The 24,331-nt window shown below is 49.6% G+C and overlaps 1 protein-coding gene and 1 long non-coding RNA gene across 2 annotated transcripts in view; one reads left to right on the top strand and one right to left on the bottom strand.

Annotated features, from left to right (window-relative positions):
* Rbm20 (RNA binding motif protein 20) overlaps positions 1-24,331 on the top strand; it is a 195,817-nt gene that overhangs the window by 157,582 nt on the left and 13,904 nt on the right. The window contains exons 6-12 of the mRNA XM_040742878.1: positions 3,148-3,288; positions 5,459-5,590; positions 11,746-11,825; positions 14,094-14,757; positions 20,381-20,485; positions 21,547-22,201; positions 23,937-24,071. Coding sequence (XP_040598812.1) covers positions 3,148-3,288; positions 5,459-5,590; positions 11,746-11,825; positions 14,094-14,757; positions 20,381-20,485; positions 21,547-22,201; positions 23,937-24,071 — 1,912 coding nt within the window. The remainder of the gene's footprint in view (positions 1-3,147; positions 3,289-5,458; positions 5,591-11,745; positions 11,826-14,093; positions 14,758-20,380; positions 20,486-21,546; positions 22,202-23,936; positions 24,072-24,331) is intronic.
* On the bottom strand, positions 9,839-12,810 carry LOC121139332. The gene is made up of 3 exons (XR_005876265.1): positions 12,677-12,810; positions 11,141-11,274; positions 9,839-10,275 (listed from the first exon to the last, which is right to left on the bottom strand). It is a non-coding gene; the product is annotated as an uncharacterized LOC121139332 (long non-coding RNA).

Below are 24,331 nucleotides of genomic sequence, written 5' to 3'. Positions count from 1 at the left end.
AATAGGTATGTATGTATGTATGTATGCAGGAAAAACTAGTATATGCAGGATTTGGAATGTTTTGTGTCTTGGAAGGAATTCCCTACAGATAAGGTAAAGGCTACTGTATCATTAACTCCAAAGATCATTTAGAGCTAATTAGTGGACCCAACCTGGGGATTACCACATAACATCCTGCTGCTTGATCAAAAGCTTTTGCAGTTGTTGGAGTCCTCAGAGATCAAGCTTCACTCCAGATGTACCCCGCCCCCGGGGACATCCCTCTGCCTCCCTCCTCCCTTTGACCATCCCTCTCTCTCCTCGCTAAGATCTCTCATAGGGAGCAGGGCAAATAATAGACATGTTTATATAAGTTGTTTCAAGAATAGAGCAATAGTACCTATTTGCTTTTTTATAAATCAAACTTGGCTTGCAGTTAGTATCTACAAAAGTCATAATAAAGAATGTAGCCTGAAGTTTTCTAAATAAAATATCAGCAAAATAATTTAATTCATAAAAAGAACATCTTGTCTCTCTGACAGTATAGGGTTTATCACATCTGAAACCAGACAACCCAGAACAAACCATGAACATAACACTTCTCAAGATTTTCATCTCATGGCTCACTTCAAAAATGATGGAGTGAGGGGTTTGCCATTGGAGGTCTATGGCCTCCAGGCTTAGAAAATCGGTATCTTGGTACATCTAAAACCTGTGTGGTTCGCTGGTTGGGAAGCTCCAAATCGAGATAACTAACTAGAAGAACACTAATCTTTCATAGCATCTAAAGAATCAAGAAAAGTCCATTTCCATTTCTGACTGGAGTGTGGGGAGGGGTCAAGGACCGAATCTTCTAAATGTGAGCAAGAGCTATGCGATGAGCTTATCTCAGGGCCTGTGAGTGGAAGTCTGTAGGTCTTTGGCGACTGGTAGTCTGTGGTTTGTTCTCTGGGATGAGTGTCCTGTGTATTCTGCTGGGCTCAGATGAAGGCCTCTTAAACTGTCCCTTCAGAGTACACGGCACACGGATGCTGGTTCCCGTGCCTGGTCACTAGGCAACTGGACTTGCAGGGAGAGAGATTGCCCAGAATCTCCCTGCTTGTCTGGCCGCTGTGTTGTCCAAGCACAGGTCACTCAGGCTAACCGCAGCAGCAAGGTCACGTAGGGGCAGAAACGTGCCTACTACGAGCCAGCCAGGCAGAGTGCCCAGGCTTAACCTTCCTGGTATAGAGTCAGAGAACCAGCCACTTTGCTTTGCTTGGGAGTCCTGCTGGGTCTGTCTCAGACCACCTCAGTGGGAGGCAAAGATCCCTGCCCTGGCTCTTAAGAGCAGCCAATTCATCCTCATTAGAGGACTCCTTCTTTGTTACCTAGGTGCAGACTCTCCCTGCAAGCAGGCGTGGTGGTGGGGTTGGTGGTGGTGGTGGATTCCTCCCTAGGGGAAGAAGTGGGTGCTCCTGGGAGCCACATGCTGAATCAGTGCTCCCCTTTGGGAAAGTGCGTGACATCTGGACACCATTGGAGGATGGAGTCTGGAAGGGACACCTGAAGAGTCTCTAATTCAAGGCGGAACCATAAAAGGAAATGATAATTGTGTCTAATTGTTCTCAGCCAAGATGAGACAAATGAGGGCTTTTCATGGTAGTATTTCCCTAAGTACCAGTCCTTGTTAGGGATGCGGCCTGAAATACCCCCTTTCTGTTACCTCAGCAGAATCAGACCATAATTAGATACTGAAATTCACCCTACTTAGAAAGTGATGACTGCTAATGTAGCTGCTTTCTGGGTTTTGAAGACTATGCCCGTCTCCTCCCATGCTGGGTTGGTATCTGGTTCCTGACTCCTGCACTCCTGAACGTTGGGGCTGACTAAACTTTGATGGAAGCAAATCTATACGCGCATCCTCCAGGAGCTCGAACCAACACAGGTCCCGGCTTCAGAGCTGTGCTCCTTAGACCTGGTTCGCATCTATCTGGTGGGGATGGAAGCAGGGTTTAGAACCCCAAAGTTTGACCAGAACAGCCCCCTTTTTATTTGCTGAGTGTATCTGGTTGCTGAGCAGGCTGCTGTTTGGAGAAAGGAGCCCAAGGTTGAAAAGTGTTTTGAAGAGTGGTTGCCATAAACCACATGTTGGTGCTGTGAGTATTGGTGAATTCTTACTCGGTGTCTTAAAGCCTTCCTGTCCCCCCTTTCATCTAGTAGAACTTTTTTCAATTGTAAGTTGAACAATACAAGGTCCATCTCAAGCAGGTTGAGCGTGTCTGTCCTTGCTCCCTGTCCTGCTCTGCTCCTCTGAGAGTGACAGGCCTTGACAGGTTGATACTCGCTCCCCGTCTTTCTCAGTGTTTGCTGATAACATGTAAAAATTTTCACTTCAAACAAACCACAAAATTCAAAGGTTCAAACTTATAGGAGTGAGCGTAATTAACTCTTAGGTTCCTGTCACTCACCTCCAATAATTATCACAAATTTTACAGTTCTTGTTTTCTCCTTTTTCTTTGTGATTCTTCCTTTCAAAGACATTATAGTATACATGCTAATCTGCAACCTGTTTTCCATCTGACAATTTGTCTTAAATATATTCCATATCAGCACATTGATTTCCCTTTTAATGCCTATGAATTTTTCCATTGTACACTCGAACCGTCATTTACCTAAGCATTCTCCAACTGTTGGACTTGCAGGCTGTTCCCAAAACATTCTGCCACCCCATAAATATTCAGGAAGTATCTTGTACACATGCTCCTTTAAATTAATTTTAATTAATTTTAATCAGGCACTCTTTTCCAAAAGTGGGCTCTTGGGATTAATGGCCTATGTATATATATATTTAAATTTTTATTTAATATTGAGAAGACATATCTTCAAAGGGTGTCAGGATGCAACTCCCACTAATAGTACATGGACGCTTCCTTAGATGTTCTCCAGCCTTGTGCATCACTACTCATTGGAAATAGGAATCCTTTTCGTAGCCAGAAGACATAAAGTTGGCATTGTGTGTGTGTGTGTGTGTGTATGTGTGTGTGTGTGTGTGTGTGTGTGTGTGTGTGTGTCTGTGGATGTGTTTCTTCCCCACGTTGGTTTTTATGAACGGCCATTGGGAAGGTCTGGACAGAGGTAGAGGGACATGTCCTCTGAAGACTCAGCCCTGCTCTTTGTCCCCAGCAGTTGGCACAGAGGAAAGGCGCTGGCCGGGTCGTGCACATCTGCAATCTCCCCGAGGGCAGCTGCACGGAGAATGACGTCATTAACCTGGGGCTGCCCTTTGGCAAGGTCACTAATTACATCCTCATGAAGTCAACCAATCAGGTAGGTAGGCGCACCCACGTTCACCCAGCGGGATCTACCTTGAGCCCGCATGGTGGCAAACGGAGACCTCAGACACTTACCAACACCTTTGGCTGCTTTGACTGAGCGCAGCGGTTTATGCTGGGACTGTCGTTCGGCCTCCTCTGGCCCTACAACACCCGCTGGAAGGGAGGGTGTCGCTTTGGCGTGGGCGCTCCTTAGCATAGAAAAGCCAATCGGCCTCCAAATAGGAACTGACGGACTCCGGATGGATGGGCGGTGGCTGTGCTGTGGATCTCCCGAGCTGACACCGCAGTCCCAGTCTCTAAGCTGATCAGCTCCGGTTGCCCGGGTGTGGACCCAGATGAGAACTGCTGGGAAAGAGATACTCTGAGTTGTCCTTGGTGTCCATATGTGAGGTTGCCCAGCAGGAGAGCACAGGGGGACTGACAGAGGGCACAAGGGAACTGAACTCAGAAGGCTCCAGCAGAGCACCAGGGAAAGGGGGTGGGTGTCCCGTCCTATGGCTCTCGGCCATATACAGAACCTGGAGTTAGACAAGCAGCCAGTGAGCTCCCACAAGCCTCTTGGTCTCGGCCATGCAGGCGCAGCGCTGAGGGTGCACTTAACTTTTACATGGGGCGCTGGGATCCAAACTCAGGACTCATGCGTATGCCTCAAGCACTCTTCCTAACGGAGCCGCCCCTCCAAGCCCCCTTTGCTTTCATTTCAGCGGCTGTTTTTGCTTTAGAAAGCTAAAGAACAGAAAGCTAAAGGTTCGGTGTAGGGGTGAACTCTAGAATTTGAAGCCGCAGCAGAGGTTCTCTGTTCCTCAGCCTAGAGATGGGATATTCGTTGCGTGTTCGTCTCGGGAGTTCTGTGTTGGGTAAACGTACAGAGTTGGGTAACTTTACCATTAAGGCAACAAGGCTGCCTAGATTAATTATTGTTTTCCCCATTTGAGGATTGACAGCTAGTCGTGCTCATCGTTTAGATCAAGCAGGACCTTAGGAAAAAGGGGGTGGAATCATTTGAAATAAACCCCAAGGATTCTGCCTTCTTTGTCACTCATACTTCATAGTACAGTGGTTAAAAAAAAAGCCATGTGTCTGAAATTAACTAGTAGAGAGAGAGGAAGATAAGGCAATGAAAAGGGGAAGGATGGGGGGGATTAGGAGCTTATAACAAGAACTCCCTGGTCACAGGCAGAGCAGGCCTTTGTCAATTGAGGAAGGTCACTTCCGCATGAGTTGCTCACTGACACAGGGAAGCTCTTGTCCCCTAAATATAAATTGATGGATTAGAGTATCTTTGCATTATTGTAAGCCTCCACGTGGAGAGACCAGCGTCAGTCCACCCCACTTTTAAACAAATATAAACGGATAAATGGACATGTCCATCGACACAGTTCGTTAGAAACTGTAGACACGGAACATGTTTATCAGAACAGTTAAGGAAAGCGGGAAGACGCCATGTCAGTAGGGTCTGGGGCCTCCTTTTTCCAAGCGACAGGAGACTGGCAGTCCATCTAGGGGCTTATAAACCTGAGTTTTCAAATCTGTTCCTTTCGAATGAGACAGTTCGGGGCTCAAGTAGCCCCCTTGGGCTTTTGCTTCTGTCTCCTGATGGCAGCCCAAGGCCATGTGCACAAGAGCCCACGTGGGAATTGTGAGTTAATGCCCCCCCCAGCTACCCAACAAGGCCTTCCATAGGATGCTGTAACTCAGGATGCACACACATAATTAAGAATAGTGTTTGGTAACCATGGAAACCAGGATAGGAGCCATCCTGTAATGAGCTCTTTTGGTGAAGTTAATAAAAAGTTCTCTTTGAATGCATGGGATCAAAGAGAGTTCTTTCTTGTGCTGATTTTTTCCCTTTTTATTGAGCTATAAAACAGATACTCCCAAGTGCATATAGTGTACTTGTCTTCATCGTCCAGCTCCATTAATTTTTTTACATATGTAACCCATGTAATTAGCAGTAAGGTTAAGATGAAGGACATTTCTGGAACATCAGGTTTTCCAGTCAGCTCCCCAACGCCACTCTAGAAGGACTTTCAACACCAGCTTGTTTGCATTGATTGTGGTATGTGTTTCTTTACACTTTATCAACATGGAATCATACCTGGTACTGATTTGCTTAAGGTCCTTAAAGTCAAGTTCACTGTCTGTCTTACTGTCCACCCTAGGCTTTTTTAGAGATGGCTTACACGGAAGCTGCCCAGGCTATGGTCCAGTACTACCAAGAAAAGTCGGCTGTGATCAATGGTGAGAAGTTACTCATCCGGATGTCCAAGAGATACAAGGAGTTGCAGCTGAAGGTACAGCGTTCTCTCATGTAGTCGGTCATTCGGCGAGCATCAGCTGGGCCCTCTTGCTTGCCAGGTATTTATCTTCCCACTGTCGGGAGGAAGACCCGAGGAAGCAACAGAAAGATGAGTCACCCATCTTGAGGGCATCACTTAGAAATGGAAATCACAGCATGGCAAGAAAATGCCTCACTGAGGGGAGAGGGAGGGTCTGGGAAGAGTCGGGGAGGGAGAGAACGTAATCAATATATACGAGTAAAATTCTCAGTCAAGCAGTAAAAACATATAAAAAAGGAAACTCTTCTTTGAGGTGAGCAGAGGCAAGGCATGTTCAAGACCAGTTGGCAGCTGGGGCTTCTGGAGGGAAGGATGAACGCAGCAGAAGTCTTGAAGGGGGGAGGACCGGGGCTGTGTTTTGGTAATTCCACCCTTAAGTACAACTTCTTGGTGCATACAGACCTCTGATAACATTTTCTTCCTCCAGCATCCCCTGCCCCGTCTCCGTGTTCTCTCTTGCACCCTCCACAGGTATCTGAAGTCCTTGTAAGAAACCCTGGACTGACCGGACCACTCTCAGAGCACAGATGTGTTCAGTCAGTCCCTTTCGTTCCGCCCTCTTCCTTTCTTGTCCTTTTTTCCTTGAGTAGTACAGTCTGCATAGAATTCACTAGTTGTGACTTACTATTAATCTTGAGTCGGAGCCACGCACCTCATAAAAAGCTCCACGACAGTCAAGAAATGACATATGGACACTACCCAGAAGTCCTTGGAGCCCTCCTCATGCTCAGACCTCCTTCCCTACTCTCCTTGCTCCGAAGACAATCATTTCTGTGTTGTTCCTATTCATATCACCCTAAGTAGTAGAGTTTAGCTTTTCCCATTCTTAATATATATATTATATATAATACCTGCATATAATATACATTTATATATGTGTATATGTGGAATCGCATTGTCTTGTTTTTTTTTTTTTCTGTTTAGCATTTTCCCTTCCCTGTCTTTTCATTGTAAAACATTGTTTCGTGGCTCTGTCATGCGTATCTGTCTTACGACTGATGGACATTAAGTTGTTTCTAGTTTGGGGATGTTAACACCAATGCCAATCTACTTGTCAAACATGTTACCAATGGTACAAACGCACATGGATATAGTTGAACATGCTAGGTGGCCAGGCAGGCTCAACTCAGCTCTGCTAGGTGACAACGAGGTCTTACCAAAGTGCTTTGTCACAGTCTGACATTCTCCTCAGAGATTATGAGACTTTGTAGTGGTCCACGTTCTTGCTAATCCTAATTTGTCTGACTTTTAAATTTGGGTGTGGGGTGGGTTCCGTGTTCTGGCTTATCACAATTTTTATTTTTTATTTTCCTGATGACTTAAAAGGTTGAGAACTTTTCCCCATATGTTTACTGGCTCTGGTTTTTCTTGGTGGGAAGTTTCTTTCTAAGTCATCTGCCTGTAATTTTCGTTTACATTTTGTCTTCTGGTTGGTTTGCTGTTCTCTTAACTGGAACCCTCAGTCTGTTTGGGTTCATTGTAATTGTTGCCACACTGGCATTTAACCTACCCTCTTATTCTATGCTTTCCACTGCTCTACCTAAATGATTTCTTTTCCTAGTTCATTTCCATCTTTACCGAGGGTCCAATTTGTCCAAAACTCATAGTCCTTAATCTGCCCTTAATCTTGAGGGTTGACATCAGTTGACAAAGCCTAAGGTTGCTTCTAGCAAGGAAAAACATCTTAACAAGTCAAAATATGCAATATAATATAATATAATAATAATAGTCAACCAGCTGCCCCAGCCCCTCTCTGCTCTGCTTGCTTTATCAAAGCTCGGGACAGGTGAAAAGCTCCGCCCTGTCCCTGTTTCCCCCTGGGGGCTGGAATTAAATTTCTACACTGAGTTCCCAGTGGAGCCTGAACCTCCAAACGAAAGGCCATAAGATACGAAGTAGGGTGAACAACAGTAGTTTCTTGAAGTTCCAAGGCATAACAACACTCTACGAGGGAGACAGTCTGGGGTGGTGCGGAGTTACCGATGAAGGCGTCACGTGGGATGAGGGCGTCACGTGGGATGAGCCTTGCATTCGGCAAATGTCCCCTGAGTTCCCACTGTGGGTGGCACCTGAGCTGGTGCCCTGGGCATGGAGGAAGCGAGTGTGTGAGAGACTTAGTCTAATGGGAGGAGAGACGTGGAAACAAGGACCCAACAAATACGCGCACTACGCCTGGTAGAGAATGGTGGCACCGTCCCAGGCCCCGCCCCCTGCCTCGAGCCCCCTTGCTTAGCCTCTGTGAACCTCAGTCCTCAGATCTGTTCAGGGCTGTACTTGAGTTCCTTGGTTTCAAGCAATTTTCTTTCCAGTCTCACCATCAGTATGCTGTGAGGTGTGCAGGGCGGATAATCGCAGTAATTATGAGAGTATAATGTGTACCTGTAATTAGGCCTTGCAACTCTGGGGCAGGTAATGTATTAAGTACCTTCATACATTATCTACTTTAATCTTGACGTCAGTCCTGCCAGACAGGTATTACAATCTCACTTTTACAGATGAAGATACTGAGCTTAATGGAAGTTCCCCAGCTTGCCCAAGATCGTAGTAACTGGACGATCCATGGCGATTGGCTGGGTCTGGTGGTGTTTGCCTTTAACACCGGTGCTAGGGAGGAGGAGGCAGGTAAAACTCTGTAAATATAAGACCAGGCTTCCCTTGTCTTGTGAGTTCCAAGTCAGCCAGGGCTACCCAGTGAGACCCTGTGTCAATAACACTGCCATCAAAACAAATAAAACCAACCAACCAACATAACAAAACAAAAAACCCTGAGACTGCTTTGGGTTTGCATCAGGTATGATATGTTTTTATATTGCATTGTTAGGTTTTCCACCATCTACATGAAAACACCAAACGAAATAAGAAAGCAGAAACTCGGGTAGTTTTGTGCTCACAGACCCCCAGGCAGAAAGCCGGACAGACAGCGTTCTCACAGAGCTTCCCAAAGTTCAGGGTGCATGAAGGCACCTGGGTGCTGGCCAGAATTATTTGGATTCTGCAGGTCTGGGGCAAGACTATGATCCTGCATTTCTGTGCTGTCCCTCCTGGTCCTATGAGCACACTTAGAGTGGCAAAGGCCTAAAACACACTGCTTTCTGACCTTTGGTAAGGGTTCTCAGCAACTCGTGTTGTCATACTGTCCCTCTGGGTCATTGTGACCTTCAGCGTATTCCAACCGTGTAGTAATGGACTTGGCACAAAGCAGCTCACACACACACACACACACACACACACACACACACACACACACGCAAGCACGCGCGCGCGCACACACACACACACACGTAGTACTCTCTTTCTCTCTCTCTCTCTGCATGTAACAGAAACTTGTGGCAGTTAAGCCTATTGATGTAGGTGAAAAAAGGAACTTCTTGGCTCATGTAAATGAAAGTGCAGGACTAGCTGTCTGCAGGTACACCTGAATGCTTGCACCCAGATGAGATCATCAAGACGTTGTTCTCTGTTCTGCTTTCTGTTGTCATGGCTTTGCTTTCCCAGTGCTTCATGGGATATCCCCTCCCCCCCCCAGCAGCCCCAGGCTCTCTCTCCTCTAGATGGCATGGCAACCCTCTGCAGCTCTAGCTTCAGAGGCCATGTCCCATCCCCTTCAATGAGAAAGAAGCGGGCTCACCCTAATAGCTCCCACGTGTTTAGCACATGTGCCCATCCCCTAACCAGTCTCTGTGGCCAGGGGAAGGCTGTGGGCTGATTGGCAGGGTCAAGTAGGACAGGAGAATTAGCATTAGCATTCCTGGGTTCCCAGGAAGATGCTGAATGAAAGGAGGCCTACAGACTGGGAAACCCAGTCATAGCAGAGACAATTGGGGCTGTTAATAGAGCCTGGTTCTGGTGAATTTCAGACTCAGGTAGAAGATTCCAGCATCTTCCCTAGACTTTGGAGCTGGAACCAGCATCTACAGAGCTGTCAGAGGGCCTAAAACCCCACCCCCATCCCAGCAGTTTTCATAGGACGCAGTTTGTCCTGCCCTGAGGCTTTAGTGGAGGCCAAACAGGTGTGCTTTTCCTGCCTTTCTAGGTGTGGACAGTGAATCCCCCGCATTCAATAAGCCATGACCCCAGGCTCTGCCAGTGGATGGCGGAACCAGGGATGCTTTCACAGGTTGAGATCCCAACTTCTGGTCCCTCTCTGTCAGCAAGCAAGCCCTTTCCTGGGACCACCACGGGCTTATACTCTTGCCCCGTCTTAGAAGCAGCAAGATGTGTTGACAGTGAGCACTGTGCTGGTCTAACTGTGGCTATTAATCGGCATCCATGCCACCGTAGAACAGAGGAAGGCGTGTGACCCCTGAGGTTTGCTTCAGCAGAATTCCCAGGGTGGGAAAGAAGGTTGGAGTACAGATCTCACAGGGTAGGACCCGAGTCGTTTTACATTCAGCCTACATTTCTGTGTATTCAAATTGTCCTATAATAACAAGGTCCCCAGAGGTCACCGTAGGCTGACATTCTCTCTCTTTCACTTCTACTTTTCTGGAAGGGTGACAGCATTGTGACACTCACACCGCAAGGAGAGGAGAGCCTGAGTGTTTCTTGTGGTGACCACATTGGCTGTGCTGGGATGGGGGCTCTGTAAGAGCTGTCTCCCTATCTGCTACCCTCTCTTCTCATTCCCGCTTCCCGGGGGTCTGAAAGGAAGAACAGGGATGGCGTTACATTCCTCCAGGAGAGTAGAAAACATTCACCTCTAAAACTTTTTTACAAAATAAAGCTCCTGTCCAACCCACTCTGGGAGTTTCACTGTGTTCTGAAAAGTTGCTCGGTTTGGGGACATATTCTTTAGCTATTGCCTGATTCAGTTGTCCCAGAACAAGCCACAGACAGGTTTGAGATCTGGAGTTGGCCTCTTAGGCGGTGTATAACTGGTCACATAGACTTCATGTGGCTCCCACTAAAAAGTGTTCTCAAGCTCCATTGTCTGTCATGTGTTGGCTGCATGAAAGCAGTGGCCAGCTTCCAAGGGAAGGCAGACAGACTAGCTCAAGGGAGTTGGGACATCCCTGTCTAGGATGAGTATGGTGGAAGGCTCCGTTCTGGTCAGGAGCGTTTTTCCCAGCCCTGGCCCAGCCTTGACCTCTTCCTGACAGCCTTGGGGTCTGCAAGGTTTCGGTGCCATTCAAGCAGATGTGGAGATAGTCGACAATGTGCATTCGGGGCGACATGGTCACTTGCACGTGGCATCGTGTATGCTTATAGTATTTATTCTTTCTGTGGAATACAAGCACCACTTGCCTGAGGTGTGAGGTGCCCTTTGCGATAGCTGGCCCAGCTAATGCTGAATCCCTGGGTCTGTGCCCTTGCCTGTTTCATGTCCCAGGAGCAGAGTCGCTGTCTTCTCTCTGTCCTTCTTGCCTTTGCGTCCGCATCTGACAGGTGGCCCCTACCTGGCTTGCACCTTTTACATCTTTCCCTTTGTCCCTAGGCTCCTACTCTGAAAGCAGAGACGGGGCCCTCCTCCGATCTCACCTTCATTAGGGTTTCTCCCAGACCTACCCTTGACTGGAGCGGTAGCAGATCAGTAGCCGTGCCTTGCGGAGAGTGCAGAATTGCCGTCTCTGTCTGCTAGACCTGGGTTTCTCTGAATGAGCTACTGTGACGTTCACTTGTGTCTGAATGGCTCTGCAAGCCTTCATACGTCACATAGAAAAAGGCGCAGAATGAAAGAGCAGTTGGTTAGCCTTCTTAATAAACTCATTATCAACACTTGATGTGGTTAATCGAGATTTGTTTTGTTTTGTTTTTCAAGGCAGGGTTTCTCTGTGTAGCCCTGGCTGCCCCAGTACTTGCTCTGTAGACCAGGTTGGCCTTAAACTCAGAGATTGGCCTGCCTCTGCCTGCAGAGTGCTGTGATTAAAGGTGTGCCCCGCCCTTTCCAGTCCTTTTCGTTGTAGTATCTGCTGTAGTAAGATATAATTCACACGCCTTGCTCTCTGGTCCTCCCCAGGCTCCCACTCCTCATCTTTTGGATCACTCCTTTTATCTTTCCCACAGCAGGTATCATTTCCCCTCTGGTGGGCCGGGCAACGAGCAAGGCAGGCCATAGCTGCTTCCCACTGACACCAGCAGCACTCTCTAATGATCTCTCTGCCTTTGCCTAGAAACCTGGGAAAAATGTGGCTGCCATCATCCAGGACATCCATTCCCAGAGGGAGAGGGACATGTTCCGAGAAGCCGACAGGTGAGGCTCTGGGTCTTAGGGCAGAGACCTGGAGGTTAAAATATCTTCCAGCTTCTTGTCTTAGGGGATGTCTCGGTTAGACTTAATACTGCTGTGATGACACACCATCACCAAACGTCATTTGGGGAGGGAAGGGTTTATTTCACCCACAGTTCCCCGTAACAGTTCGTCAGACAAAGTGATCGGGGCAGGAACTTGTAACGAGTCTTTCTCCGTTCCCCCAGCCAGCTCCCAAATTATAACATGGAGACTTATTATTTATTGTGAAAGCTCAGGCGATAGCTTAGGCTTGTTTCTAACTAGCTCTTACAGCTTAAACTAACCCATTCTTATTCACTTACATGCTACTATGCAGCTCATGGCTTTAATCTCCCCTCTGGCATGCCTGGCTTCCTCTGTGTATGGCTGGTGACTCCGCCTTCTTCCCAGCATCCTCTCTGCCACCCCAAATCCTGTCTAGCAATTGGCCATTCATCTTTTTATGAAACCAATCCAAGTGATCCATCTTCACAGTGTACAAAAAGATTATTTACAACAGGAGCTCAAACCAGGCAGGAGCCCAGAGGCAGGAGCTGATGCGGAGGCCATGGAGGGAGCTGCTCACTGGCTGGCTCCTCATGGCTTGCATAGCCTGCTTTCTTACAGAACCCAGGACCACCAGCCCAGGAGTGGCACCATGCTCGATGGGCTAGACCCTCCCCCGTCAATCACAAATCAAGGAAATGCCTTTCTGGCTTGCCTACAATTTGATCTTGTGGAGGCATTTTCTCAATTAGGATAGTCTCCTCTAGTCTGTGTCAAGTGAGCATAAAATTAGCCAGCATGGGGATTTGAGTTGTAACTTGGCCTACCCTCGTCTCTGATCCATCCGTCTGGCCTTCTAGCCCCTTCTCCTCCCTGTTCACACAAAAGGTGCCGCCGTAATCCAGAAGTGCGGCTCAGGCCAGATGGGGCACAAGGGATGCTGGGCTTCCCTGGACGTTCCTCCTGTGTGGAAAGGAAGGCAGCGGCTGAGATTGATTTCTGGTTCTGTGGGGGCAAGTTTACACGTCACCGACATGTTATGGTGGTGGCAGATTCTCTTTAGAGGTAGCCAGTTCCTGATTCTTACAAACTGAATGTAGATGTAGAAGTCAGGATGTATATGGGGACAAAAAAAAAAAAAAAAACAGAAAACCACCTGGTTCCTTGCACATTGGTGCTGGACACTGAATGCTTGTAATTCCTCTTTCGTTTATGGCCCTTAAGCTAGGAAAACAAGGCCAGACCTGCAGTCTCCCGAGTGGCCACAGGGGGTTCTCTAGCCTAACTGTAGAGGGACAGAGGTCCAGACTTTTCTCATGTTGGCTAAGGGAGAGACTCACCTAGTCCTAGTAGAGGTCCTGGCAGGATTTGCAAACCCGATGGAAATGTTCCGTCCTTCAATGGTATCAGGTGTGTGATTCAGGTGACCTGCTTAACAGCCTCAGGGAACATGTGAGTGTTCAGAATTGGGCTTTTAATGTGTCTGATTTTTTTTAAATTTAAGATGGCGGCCACTTGGGGTTGTAACGGCGTGTCTAAGGATAGATCATGGTACCTGTAGGTCTGTGGCTACCTAGAGTGGGGAGACTTTGAGGTTTGGCTCCGAGCCTTGGGCAGATCCGCTTGCTGAGGGTCTCAGTGTCTCACATTTGAAAAGGTCTTCCCGATTCTTTGTTTCGTGGGTCTCTGAGCCCGCCTCCTCACCCCTGCCACTCCCCCACCGCGAGCCTTGCTCCTCCGTTCCCAGAATCTTAAGTGCCTGCGATGAGGTCTAAAGGAGGGGAAGAAGGGGAGTCACTTATATTCTGATGGGGCCCAGGTAGAGGAGTGCCTCAAGTCTTACAAGCAAACAACACTGAATCCGGGTTAGGCAGTGTCTCCAGGGGTAGGCAGGGCGACCTCACCACTTAGCCCTGTAGTCCTCCCCTGTGTATCCCCAGGAGCAGACTTTCCTGGGGCCTGTACCCTGAACAGAGGAGCTTCTAAGAGGAAGTAAGGTAGGACTGAGCCAAACCAGTATAATCTTTCTTCCCAGCTAGGAGCAGAGTGGCTTAGGGGGAAACCCACGTCAGGAGGGAGGACAGGCTTGCTCCTGGCCACTCTGCCAGCGCTGGGTTGTGACTATGAATGAACAGGTGGGTGGGTGGTTCCAAGGATATCTCTGAGAGGATGCGCGCCTACATCTGGGTGATGCGGGCTATGGGCTGGGCAGCTTCTGAACGCTGTTTTTTCTCCTCCTCCCAGATACGGATCGGAGCGGCCCCGTTCTCGAAGTCCAGTGAGCCGGTCGCTTTCCCCCAGATCCCACACTCCAAGCTTCACTTCCTGCAGCTCTTCCCACAGTCCGCCAGGCCCTTCTCGGGCTGACTGGGGCAATGGCCGGGACTCCTGGGAGCACTCTCCCTATGCAAGGAGGGAAGACGACCGAGAGCCTGTCCCCTGGAGGGAGAATGGGGAAGACAAGAGGGATAGGACAGACATTTGGGCACATGACCGGAAACACTACCCCAGGCAGCTGGACAAAGCTGAGTTGGACGAGCGACTTGAAGGAGGAAGGGGCCACCGGGAAAAGCACCTGAGGTCAGGGTCCCCCGGCCCACTGCATCCTTTGTCCAGCTACAAAGGGCGGGAAGATGCCTACTATCGGAAGGAACCCAAAGCCAAGCTGGACAAATACCCAAAGCAGGAAGTACCAGGAAGGCCCAGGAGGAAAGAGGAGGCCAGGCCTCGGGAAACGAGACACCCTTACCCAGAGGACCAGGGCAGGGACGACGAGCTGGAGCCCAAGATCACTAAGGCCCCCGAGGGCGCCAAGTCCAAGCAGGGTGAGAAAAGTAAAACCAAGAGACCCGACAGAGACCAAGAAGGAGCTGGTGATAAAAAAGAAAGCAGAATGGCAGAGAACGAGGTAAATGCGCAAACACAACCCTAGGGAAGGCGGGGCTGGCCTAGAGCTCAATCGCCCGCCTTGCACGCTGGTGGTAAACACGGTAAACACGTACGGCATGAATGAGTGTTACTTGACTGCCTGCCCCGGGCAGGGTGCTGTGCAAGGCACACTGTATCAACTCCAACGCTCAGCCCTACGAAGTTAGCATCGTCAGTACCTCGGGGGAGGAAAGTGAAGCGCAGGGCACCGCGCCACGGACAGCCAGAGCCGGAGCTGGGGATCTGGCGCCAGCTCCCACGGGACCTTGTCGCCTTCGCTAGAAGTTAAGGAGAGTCTTGATGGAAAGGCCCTTTGTAGAGCTGTGTGCCCAGGGTGGGGTGTTCCTGGGTGCTGGCACCCACAGTTACCCAAGGGAGATTAGATCTTGGTCCGCTCTGTGCGCATGCCAAAAGTATCACTGACACGGAGCTCCAGCGACAGATAAGGAGCTGTGGCCCCCGCCTCCTAAAATTATACTGCAGGCTCAAGCATGGTGAGCTTCTCCAGATAAAAGGCTTTAATTTCATTTTAATCCAGGCACGTTGCAACCAGTGGACACTCACCTGCAAGCATCTGCTACACCACTTTGGTTCTTACTCGGGTGGTGGTGGGGAACTCTGGGTACCAGGTTGAAATTTTTACTTGACTTGCATCTTCTTTTAGCGGAGGCCTGCTATTAAATAGGGCTGAGATAGTAAAGTTTTAGGGGTTTTCACAAGAAACTTAATCCTTAAAAATCCTCTGTGTGTATCTTCTAGTCACTCTGACCCAGGACTTGGTGACAGTCCAAGAACCCAGAGATATTCAAAAGGATGCATTTTTAGGACATATTTAGAGATTCTGGGTTTTTTTTTTTCTAAACATAAAATCATGATTCTGGTAGAACACACAGTGAACACGTGCCAAAGATTTTTATTCACTCCGGCATTACGTCTTAATAGCATACAACATAAAGTCAGTTCACAGGAGGGGCTAATGAACAGGGAACTTATGGGAGCAGTCAACAGAGGGATGTAACTGGTGTCCTCCGCAGGAAACATCGGCTGCATCCTCACTGGATAAAACTCATTTGCATCTTGGTGCGGGAGAAGCGTTTCAAGGACCAATGATGGGTTTTCAGCACAGATGTAAAAATCAGGAAAAGCACTGACCACCGTAGAAGGCTACAGTAGACAAATGCCTAGCATCCTGTTAAAAAGGACACCAGGCCTGGGCCTGGTGACACAGCTCTGTAATCCAGAGAGGCAGACAGAGGCAGGAGAATCTCAGGTTCAAGGCCAGCCTGGGCAACTTTGTGAGACCCTGACTCAATAAAAAAGGTGAATGACTAGGATGAAGCTCGGTGGTGGAGTGTCGCCTAGTTAAAAGAGGCCTCAACTCCCCGTCAAGTAAATAAGTGATTAAGCAAGCAAGCAAGTAAGTAATTAAATAGCGGAAGGGCAGGGGGTCTCACCAGTAGTCAGAGTCTGCCCTGTTTTCTCAACTGGCCACACAGGATCTGCACGGGAGGTGACTTCAGAGAAATGGCTGGGGTGGACTCGCCTTGGTAAAGACTCATGCTGGGTTCTAAAACCCTGGCAAGCGAGCTGGTGTTTTTAAGAAGAGGGCACGCTTTTTCAAACTGTTCCCCTGGGTTCCATACTTGTGGGTCCAACCGACCACAGATTGAAAATATTTGAGGGTTAACTTTTGTCTTGAATGATGTCTATAAACGTTTTAAAATTTGTTACATCTAAAGAAGACAGTAAAGCAGCTGCTCATATGGCGTGTGCACAGCATTAGGGATAAAAAGTGATCTAGAGGTGATTTAAGGGTTATGAGAGGGTGTGTGTTGGCTATAGGCAAATACACAGCATTTCATATAAGGGCCTTAGGTACCTGCAGACCCTGGCATGTGAGAAAATCAGGACCCCCCCCCTCAGACACCACAGGGTAGCTGTAATTGCTAAGAAGTAGCCAAGGAATTGAGGAGCACATGATCCCCTTGGCATGGAGTCTTCCTTCTCTAGAAGTCCACTTTCCTTGTTCTTAGCATCTTTATCTTTGCTTACGGCTGCTGAACAACATCTCAACACCCCACCCCCGTTCTGTCTCCTCCGACCTTTCTGTGCTCAGACTGATCTGTGCACATGCCATGTAGCACCTTTCTTAACATAGTGTCTACCCTCACCCTAAAACCCCCAAATGTCATCTCCATGATGCAAGAATCTTTTGTGTTCACAGCCTTGTCCCCGTCCTTGGAGTAGAGCCCCATCTGCGGAAGGGGCAATGACTCGGTGGCAAAGGCCTGACTCCTGAGAGCCAGCCCACACTCCTAGTCTGCCTCCCTGCTTTTGCTAAGTCGGTATTATCATTAGTTGCAGTCGTGTTTTAGTGAGCTCATGCTCACAGCCGACGCTCCGCAGTCTCTACAGGCAGAGAAGCCCTGTGTGTTTCTCAGTGGTCATGGGTGTGGGTCAGGTCCTGACCCCACCTTAGAACCGCAGAAAGAAATCAAGTCACTGAGGATGGATCCTTCTAGAAGGGATGAGTCAAGGACCACAGACGTGTCCAGGGAAGCCAAGCCAGCAAGGTGGCAGGATGGATAAGCAAGGGGTGGTGACTGATGGAGGAAGCCAGCCCCTGTTCAGCTCCAGATGGCCAAGTGTGCGCCCCTGCCGTCCCAGCTGCTGTCAGGTACCTAGAGCAAGAACCAGCTCTACAGATCTGCATGGAGTCTCCCATGCTTTAAAAAGTCCAGGGTGAAGCTGGGCAGTGGTGGCGCACGCCTTTAATCCCAGCACTCAGGAGGCAGAGGCAGGTGGATCTCTGTGAGTTCGAGACCAAGCCTGGTCTACCGAGCGAGTTCCAGGACAGCCTCCAAAACAATACAGAGAAACCCTGTCTCGAAAAAAAAACAAAAGTCCAGGGTGAGGAAGATGGCTCAGTGGGCACATTTTTTTTTTCATTGCAAGCATGTCTCTGGAACGCAGGTAAAGGGACGTAGTCTGTAGTCACAGTGTTCCTATGATGGGCTGGGAGGTGCAGACAAGACAGTCTCTGGAAGCCTGTGGGCCAGCTAGTGTGGTACTGCGGCAAACAACAAAGACACCTGGTCCAAAACGAGGTGGGAGAGGAGGAGCAACACCTGAGCTGTCTTCCAATGCACGCATGCAGACTTGTAGAAGACACCCCCCCCCCGGAGGGACGGGGGGAACAAGCAGTCTAGAAGAATAAATAGAAACACCACTCCTGCTCGGTTGGTTCAGAGACCCTAGCGTCCTGGGACACGGTGGGAAGGCCAAGTGACTCTTCCCATGAAGAGAAGAGCATCCGGGTGGCGCTAAGCAGTAGAGCGGTGAGATGACGTCAGAAACTGTCTTGGCTCCAAGGCTCCCCCGTGGAGATTTGGAGGAAGGCTGCATGTTTGGGGAGTGAGAAGGAAGATCGGACAGAGGGAGCAACATTTGCAAAGGCTCCCGTGTGGCTAGAGGCCAGTGTGGTTGGAACAGAATACTGCGCGCTAGTGTGTCAGGAGGCGAGGTGGGTTTGTCCACAGGAATACTGCACGCTAGTGTGTCCACAGCAACCGCATCACGCAGGGCCTTGGGTGCAGAGGAAAGATTCTCAGACCTCAGGGAAAGGGGACGTAAATAAATCTTCTGGTGAGAAAGCGCAGGGGACGGGGTGGTTCTTTTTCCACTTTAAGGGGATCCTTTTGGATGGCTTTGTAGAAAACAGATTTGTGTGGAGGGTGGAGCTCAGAAAAGAGCTCGTAGCTGAGCAGGGTTCCTGGCTCTGTGGTGGTGACACCTGCTCACCGCCGTTGAGACCCACTGCCTTGGTCTGAGAGCTGGGCGAGCTGGGTATGGATTCTGTTTGTCCGTTTCCCAGTGTGTGCCCTCCCCACCTAGAGCCGTTCATAGGGCAAAGAGAAACCCGGGAGGCCTCAGCTCCCTCCTCCTCTTCAGAGGTTTTCCTGGCGAAGGGGCTTCTGGCTGCATCGTCAAGGCTGCCCTTTGCTCCCCCAAGCTTGAAATGGACGGGATGCTTCGCCCTATTGGCCAGGGGCATGTCTGCAGGAGCCACTCGTGAACGGTAGTTTATTTCCATAAGGAAGGGCCGGGGATAACGTATTCAAGGTTAAGACATCGGCAATGTGAGTGGCCGTCGTTGGGTGGGAGCCGTCTCTGGTGGCAAGGAAGGACAGCTGCAGCTGCTTTGCTCTGCACACACAAGAACGGGGGAAAGCTCAGAGTGGATTCTCCTGCTCCAGCTGTCCAGTACTAACCAGTCACACCAGTCAGCCCCCAGTTACTGCTCCAGTTGGCTCTTATCAGCTTACGGGGGTGTGTCTGCTTGCAAGTAATTAACATCAGAACCTTGACCTTGAGTCAACCTCTTGCCAAGGATGTTGATAACATACAGTGTCCCCTATCCCAAAGAAGCCCAGACAGTAGCCTTGACTTGGTGACCAAGGGTTAAACAATGGGACAGTATACTCTAGAAACTCCTACAGTGAGAATTAGCAACCCTTTTCTTTTAGAAATTTTTATTCATTTATTTCATATGTAGGGGTGTTTTGCCTGCACATATATTTGCACACCACTTGTAACGCTTGGTGTCTGTAAAGACCAGAAGGGGGTGTCGTATCTCCAGGAACTAGAGTTACAGACACTTGTGAGCCCCAGGTGGATGCTGAGAACTGTCCTCTGGAACAGTAGCCAGTGCTCTTAACTGCTGAGCCACCTCTCCAGCCCCGAAGCCTTTTCTACAAAGGATCACATTGGTAATGATTTTAGTCAAAGGGCAGCCAAGAGGCCAAGTTTAGGAGTTTATGTGGGTATTTACGTAATCATTTAAAGTGTAGCTTTGAGGGCTGGCGAGAGGGGTCAGGGGTTAAGAGTGCTCACTGCTCTTGCAGAGGACCCTTGTTTGGTTCCCAGAACTCGCGACAGCCAGCTCACAAGTGCCTGTGACTCTGGCTCCATAAGATCCGATGTCTTTCACCTCCATGGGTACCTGTATTCATGTGTGTGTGACCGCTATGGTGACATCTCTCCCCCACACACACATACACGTAACCCCAATATTGTAGAAGTCAGTACTGTGTGGACTGCAGATCACTGCTCCCTGTTGCTATCTGGCAATTCTAATTCCCAAACCAAACACCTGCTTTCTGTTGCTCTGTTTTCTAGATGTGGGTCCCTGGCCTGAGGACCTTATGTGGGGGGGAAAGGGCAGGAAGGAGGAAGGCAAGGGAGTGTTACTTGGTTCACAACACCAGCTGGGTGACAACTCCCTTCCTTGTGTGTGTGTGTATGGGGGGGGAGATGTCACCATAGCGGCCAGGGTCAGGTCACTTTTAGCTTCTTATAGTCATCCTCACTGCCAAACCTCAGGATGCCATGAATTTCTGTCCGTGAAAGCCAATGGACCAGCTTTCAAAATGTCATCTGTCTGTCTGTCTGTGTGAGTAAGCGACTCCTTTCTGAGCCTCAGTTTCCCCAGCACTGGGAGGGACCAGGGGAGAAGCATGTAGACCTGCCTCTCTCTCTGCATTCCCTCTTTCTCTTGCCTCTGCTCACTCTTGGTCTTGTTTGCTCTGTTCTTCCCTTGTAAGGCTGGAACTGAGGAACAGGATGGCATGGAGGAAGGCCCTCTACCAGCTGGCGGACAGCAGGAAGGGGTAGACTCCTCTGACCCAGAAAACACAAGGACGAAGAAGGTAAATGTGTCCCTGTCCTGTTGGTGGTGTCATATATTTGCACCGGGGACTCAGACACGGGGGCCAGTTATGCCTGACAGTGGCCGTGTGGAATGTGTACAAGTCTCCACAGGAGCGTCCACCAATGCCTCCGTGCTTTCCCGGGGAATGGCTTTGTGGAGGTCTTCAGATGCCTTCACTGGGGAGGTCTGCAGCCACACGTCTGGGCCCCGCCTTCCTCTCCAGCAACTTGGCTGTGCTGCTTTAAAAAAAACCTATGCCCAAAAAAGACTCAGGCTTCAGAGCCAGGCTCCCAAAATAGGCAGGTCCCTTAGTGGGCGGCGACATTCGCACTCAAGCTGGGGTCCTGACTGAGACCCTGAGACTCAAGCAGGCCCAGACCCTGAGGTTAACAAGACAGTCTGTGTTTTGTAAAAAATCATTTTTACTTAGTTAAAACTCGAAATCCAATTACCGTCCTCCTGGGCTGGGCTTCTACAGGCAAAAGAAATGTCCTTGGATGGCGGCCAGCTTCATGCCTTTCCGGTCAGGGGAAACTACCCTCCTGAATCTGTGTACCAAGTCGTAAGCTGCTGGGAACTCCAAGGGAAAAGTACAGGAGGGAGAATGTGAGTGTGAGCATTGCATTTCTGCTGAGAGGCAGGGAGTCTGGAGGACGTTTGTGAATGTTTTTTTTTTTTCTTCAGTCATCTTTAGTGATGTCATACACACTCAGAAACAGTTCTGATAAGTGTTTGGCATTTATAGTTTATCCGTTCAAAATTATTTACCAAATACCTACTGTGTGTGTGTCAGGGATAGGGAATCTGTGTCACTTTAGACACAGCAGGTCAAGCATCAAGGGCTGATTCTGAAGCCTGCGCAGACTTGAACGATGTCCTTAGAGTCAATGAATAAAGTGAGAGTTGAGGGGCTCACATGACCTAAGTACCCAGCAAATGCTTCCAAGGAGAAGAACACCATCAGGTCTCTCTGGCCAAGGGCTCCCCTAGCCGGTGTGTGCAGCTTCTGGGTGAATATCATCAGCCACCCTCTGACTCCCGTTCTACATCCTCATACAGGAGCAAGACTGGGAGAGCGGAAGTGAGGCCGAGGGGGACAGCTGGTACCCCACAAACATGGAGGAGCTGGTCACCGTGGACGAAGTGGGGGAAGAGGATTTTATCATGGAACCGGACATCCCGGAGCTGGAAGAAATTACGCCCATTGTCCAGAAAGACAAAACTCTCCCCGAAATACGTCCCTGTGCGACAGCCACCTTAGGTTTGGACTTGGCCAAAGATTTCACCCATCAGGGGGAGACCATCGGGAACGGGGATGCAGAAATCATCCACACGCTGCCCAGACAACTGCCGTCTACTTCCACAAGCTGTCCCAATGACACGGACGTGGAGATGCCTGGCCTAAATCTGGACGCTGAGCGGAAGCCAGCTGAATGCGCGACAGGCCTCTCGCTGGAGGTCTCAGATTGCTATGAGAAGGAGGCCAGAGGAGCAGAGGGTTCAGATGTGTGTCTGGCCCCTGCAGCCCAGCAAATGTCTTCCCTCCAGCCAGCAGATGAGAGGGCCCGGCAGTCCAGCCCTTTTCTCGATGACACCAAGGCCAGGGGGTCCCCTGAAGATGGGGCTCACGAAGTCAGCCCCCTGGAAGACAAAGCCAGCCCCACTACTGAAAGCGACCTCCAAGGCCAGGCCTGCCAAGGTGCACTCACCGAGGGTAATTACCTCCCTTTCCTCCACGGGTGGCTGGGCGGACCGGACTGGACCACTGCTTCCCTCAGGATGTGTAGGCATGTGCAGACCGGAACAGACGTATGGGAGCTTCCCACTAACTTTAAAGCTGAGGGAGAGCGTCATGTACAGAAGCAAGCCCTTGAAGGCTGGGTTAGACTGTGAGAGCTCTCAGGCAGATGGTGTAAAAGAAATCCAACAGCAGCCCCCTGAGTTCTGAGAAGCAACCTCAGGCAGACACGATTTCTCTGCACTAATATGGGGGCCCCGCATAGGCACAGGCATCTAAGATCAGGTTGAGTTTTTTGGTATTTAAAAAAAAAAGTTTGGGTTGTTCTTGACGGCTTGCTGTCCTTTCGTGAGCATTGGAGGCCCCGATTATTTATTATTTATTAATTTATTGGTGGTGTGGGGGGTGGGCAGGTAAGAGAAGATGACACAGGGAAAAAGTGGAGCTTTGCTGAAGGACTTGGCTTCCCTTCTAATTACCTCAGGCCTGTTTTTCTCCGGGGTCAGATAGTGAAACAGGACTCATCCCAGGAACAAGCCCGCCTCCTCCGGAGGTGATGTTGTGTCTATGCTCAGCGCTGTGACATCATGAGCTGAGGAGTCTAAAATGGGCTAAGCCCTTGCTTCTCTGCCAGATGGAAACAGATCCATCCAGAGCTGGGGGAAGGGGGGTTGTGTGTGTGGAGGGAGGGCAAGTAGTCCTCAAGACTCTTGCAGTGAAAATAACTATAGATCCCTTTTGTAGAAAGCTTCCAGCACTACCGAGGCTGGAGTGAAACCCAGGAAGCAGAAAGTGCAGGGAAAGACCGAAAAGGACGCATGTCAGCCCAGAGCCTTGTGGGTAGTGCAAGCCTGTGGGTGGCCAGAAGCTTGGGCTTTCCTCCATGTCAAGCTGACCTGAGCTGGTATTTCACCTGCTGGGATCTGAGTCTCCATGGAAACAGCCTTGATCAGCCTGCTTGTTGCTAGAGGAACAGAGAGGCCCAGCCCGTCTAGAGCAGGCACACACAAAAAGCATGGACATTTTCACCTCTCACCGACTGAGCCCCTTTTATTTTGTGGCACGGGTCTCCACACGTGCTGGTCGCAGGGGTCTATTAACTCACCCAATACGTGGAGTTCGTATTTAATAGCGCTACTTTACAAGCATGGGGGTAAGAGTGGCGTTGCCTTTTTGGCCAGTCTTGGTGGATGCCAGCAATTTCTGCGTTTTAAGGATTCTTCAGCCTGCAGAGATGGAATGCTACTGACTGGGGGCAGTGGAGGAGGGGGGTCATCCAAGTGAAGGCATCACCAGTCCGTCCCCGTGTGACAAGTGCAAGGATGTGCCAAGTTTTATTGTGTGTGGCACTTTTTTTTTGGCAGTGGAAAAGGCTCTTAATTACAGCACTTTGGTTCTAATTAGCGGCCCCAGCCTCACGTGATTAAAGCAGTCCAAGGGACAATTCCCAATCACACAGTGCAGGGAGCAGAATTACAGGGACTCTTTGAGGCCTGCTGTGTTTTATTAGTCCCCCTCCCCCTCTCTCTCCCCCTCTCTCTTCCCTCCCTCTCCTTCTTCCCCTCCCCCCTCTGTGTGTGTGTGTGTGTGCGTGTGTGTGTGCATGTGTGTGTGCGCGCGCGCGTGTGTGTGTGTGTGTGTGTGTGTGTGTGTGTGTGTGTGTGTGTGTGGTTTGTCCCCATCCCCCACTCCATGGGCTCATGTTTTGCAGAAAACTCCAGGTACATGGAAATGAAACCTCTGGGTGTGAGATCACCAGAATTCACCGGAGCGGAGCTGAAAGAGCCCCTCTCTTTGCCATCCTGGGAGCCGGAGGATGTGTTCAGTGAGCTTAGCATTCCTCTAGGTAGGTGAAACTCACAGTCCTTCCTGAATTTCAACTCCAGGAAATGACAGTTCTATAGTGACTTGGAGAAGCTCCAGAGGGCTTTTGCCATCCTATTGTGATTGTTTTTAAGGTATGATGCAATAACCCAGGTCTGCACAGTGGTAAAGTTTCTTACACTCGCAGGCTCCTGAGGTAGACCACGTGACTGAACCGTGAATAGCACAACAGTAAGACTCGGCCAAGAAAGGCCTGTGTCCCCATCAGGGAAGCCCAGACTG

The sequence above is a fragment of the Mesocricetus auratus genome, unplaced genomic scaffold, assembly GCF_017639785.1.
Source record: "Mesocricetus auratus isolate SY011 unplaced genomic scaffold, BCM_Maur_2.0 Super-Scaffold_4256, whole genome shotgun sequence".
Classification (NCBI taxonomy): Eukaryota; Metazoa; Chordata; class Mammalia; order Rodentia; family Cricetidae; genus Mesocricetus; species Mesocricetus auratus.
This window is presented reverse-complemented; position numbering and strand designations above follow the sequence as displayed.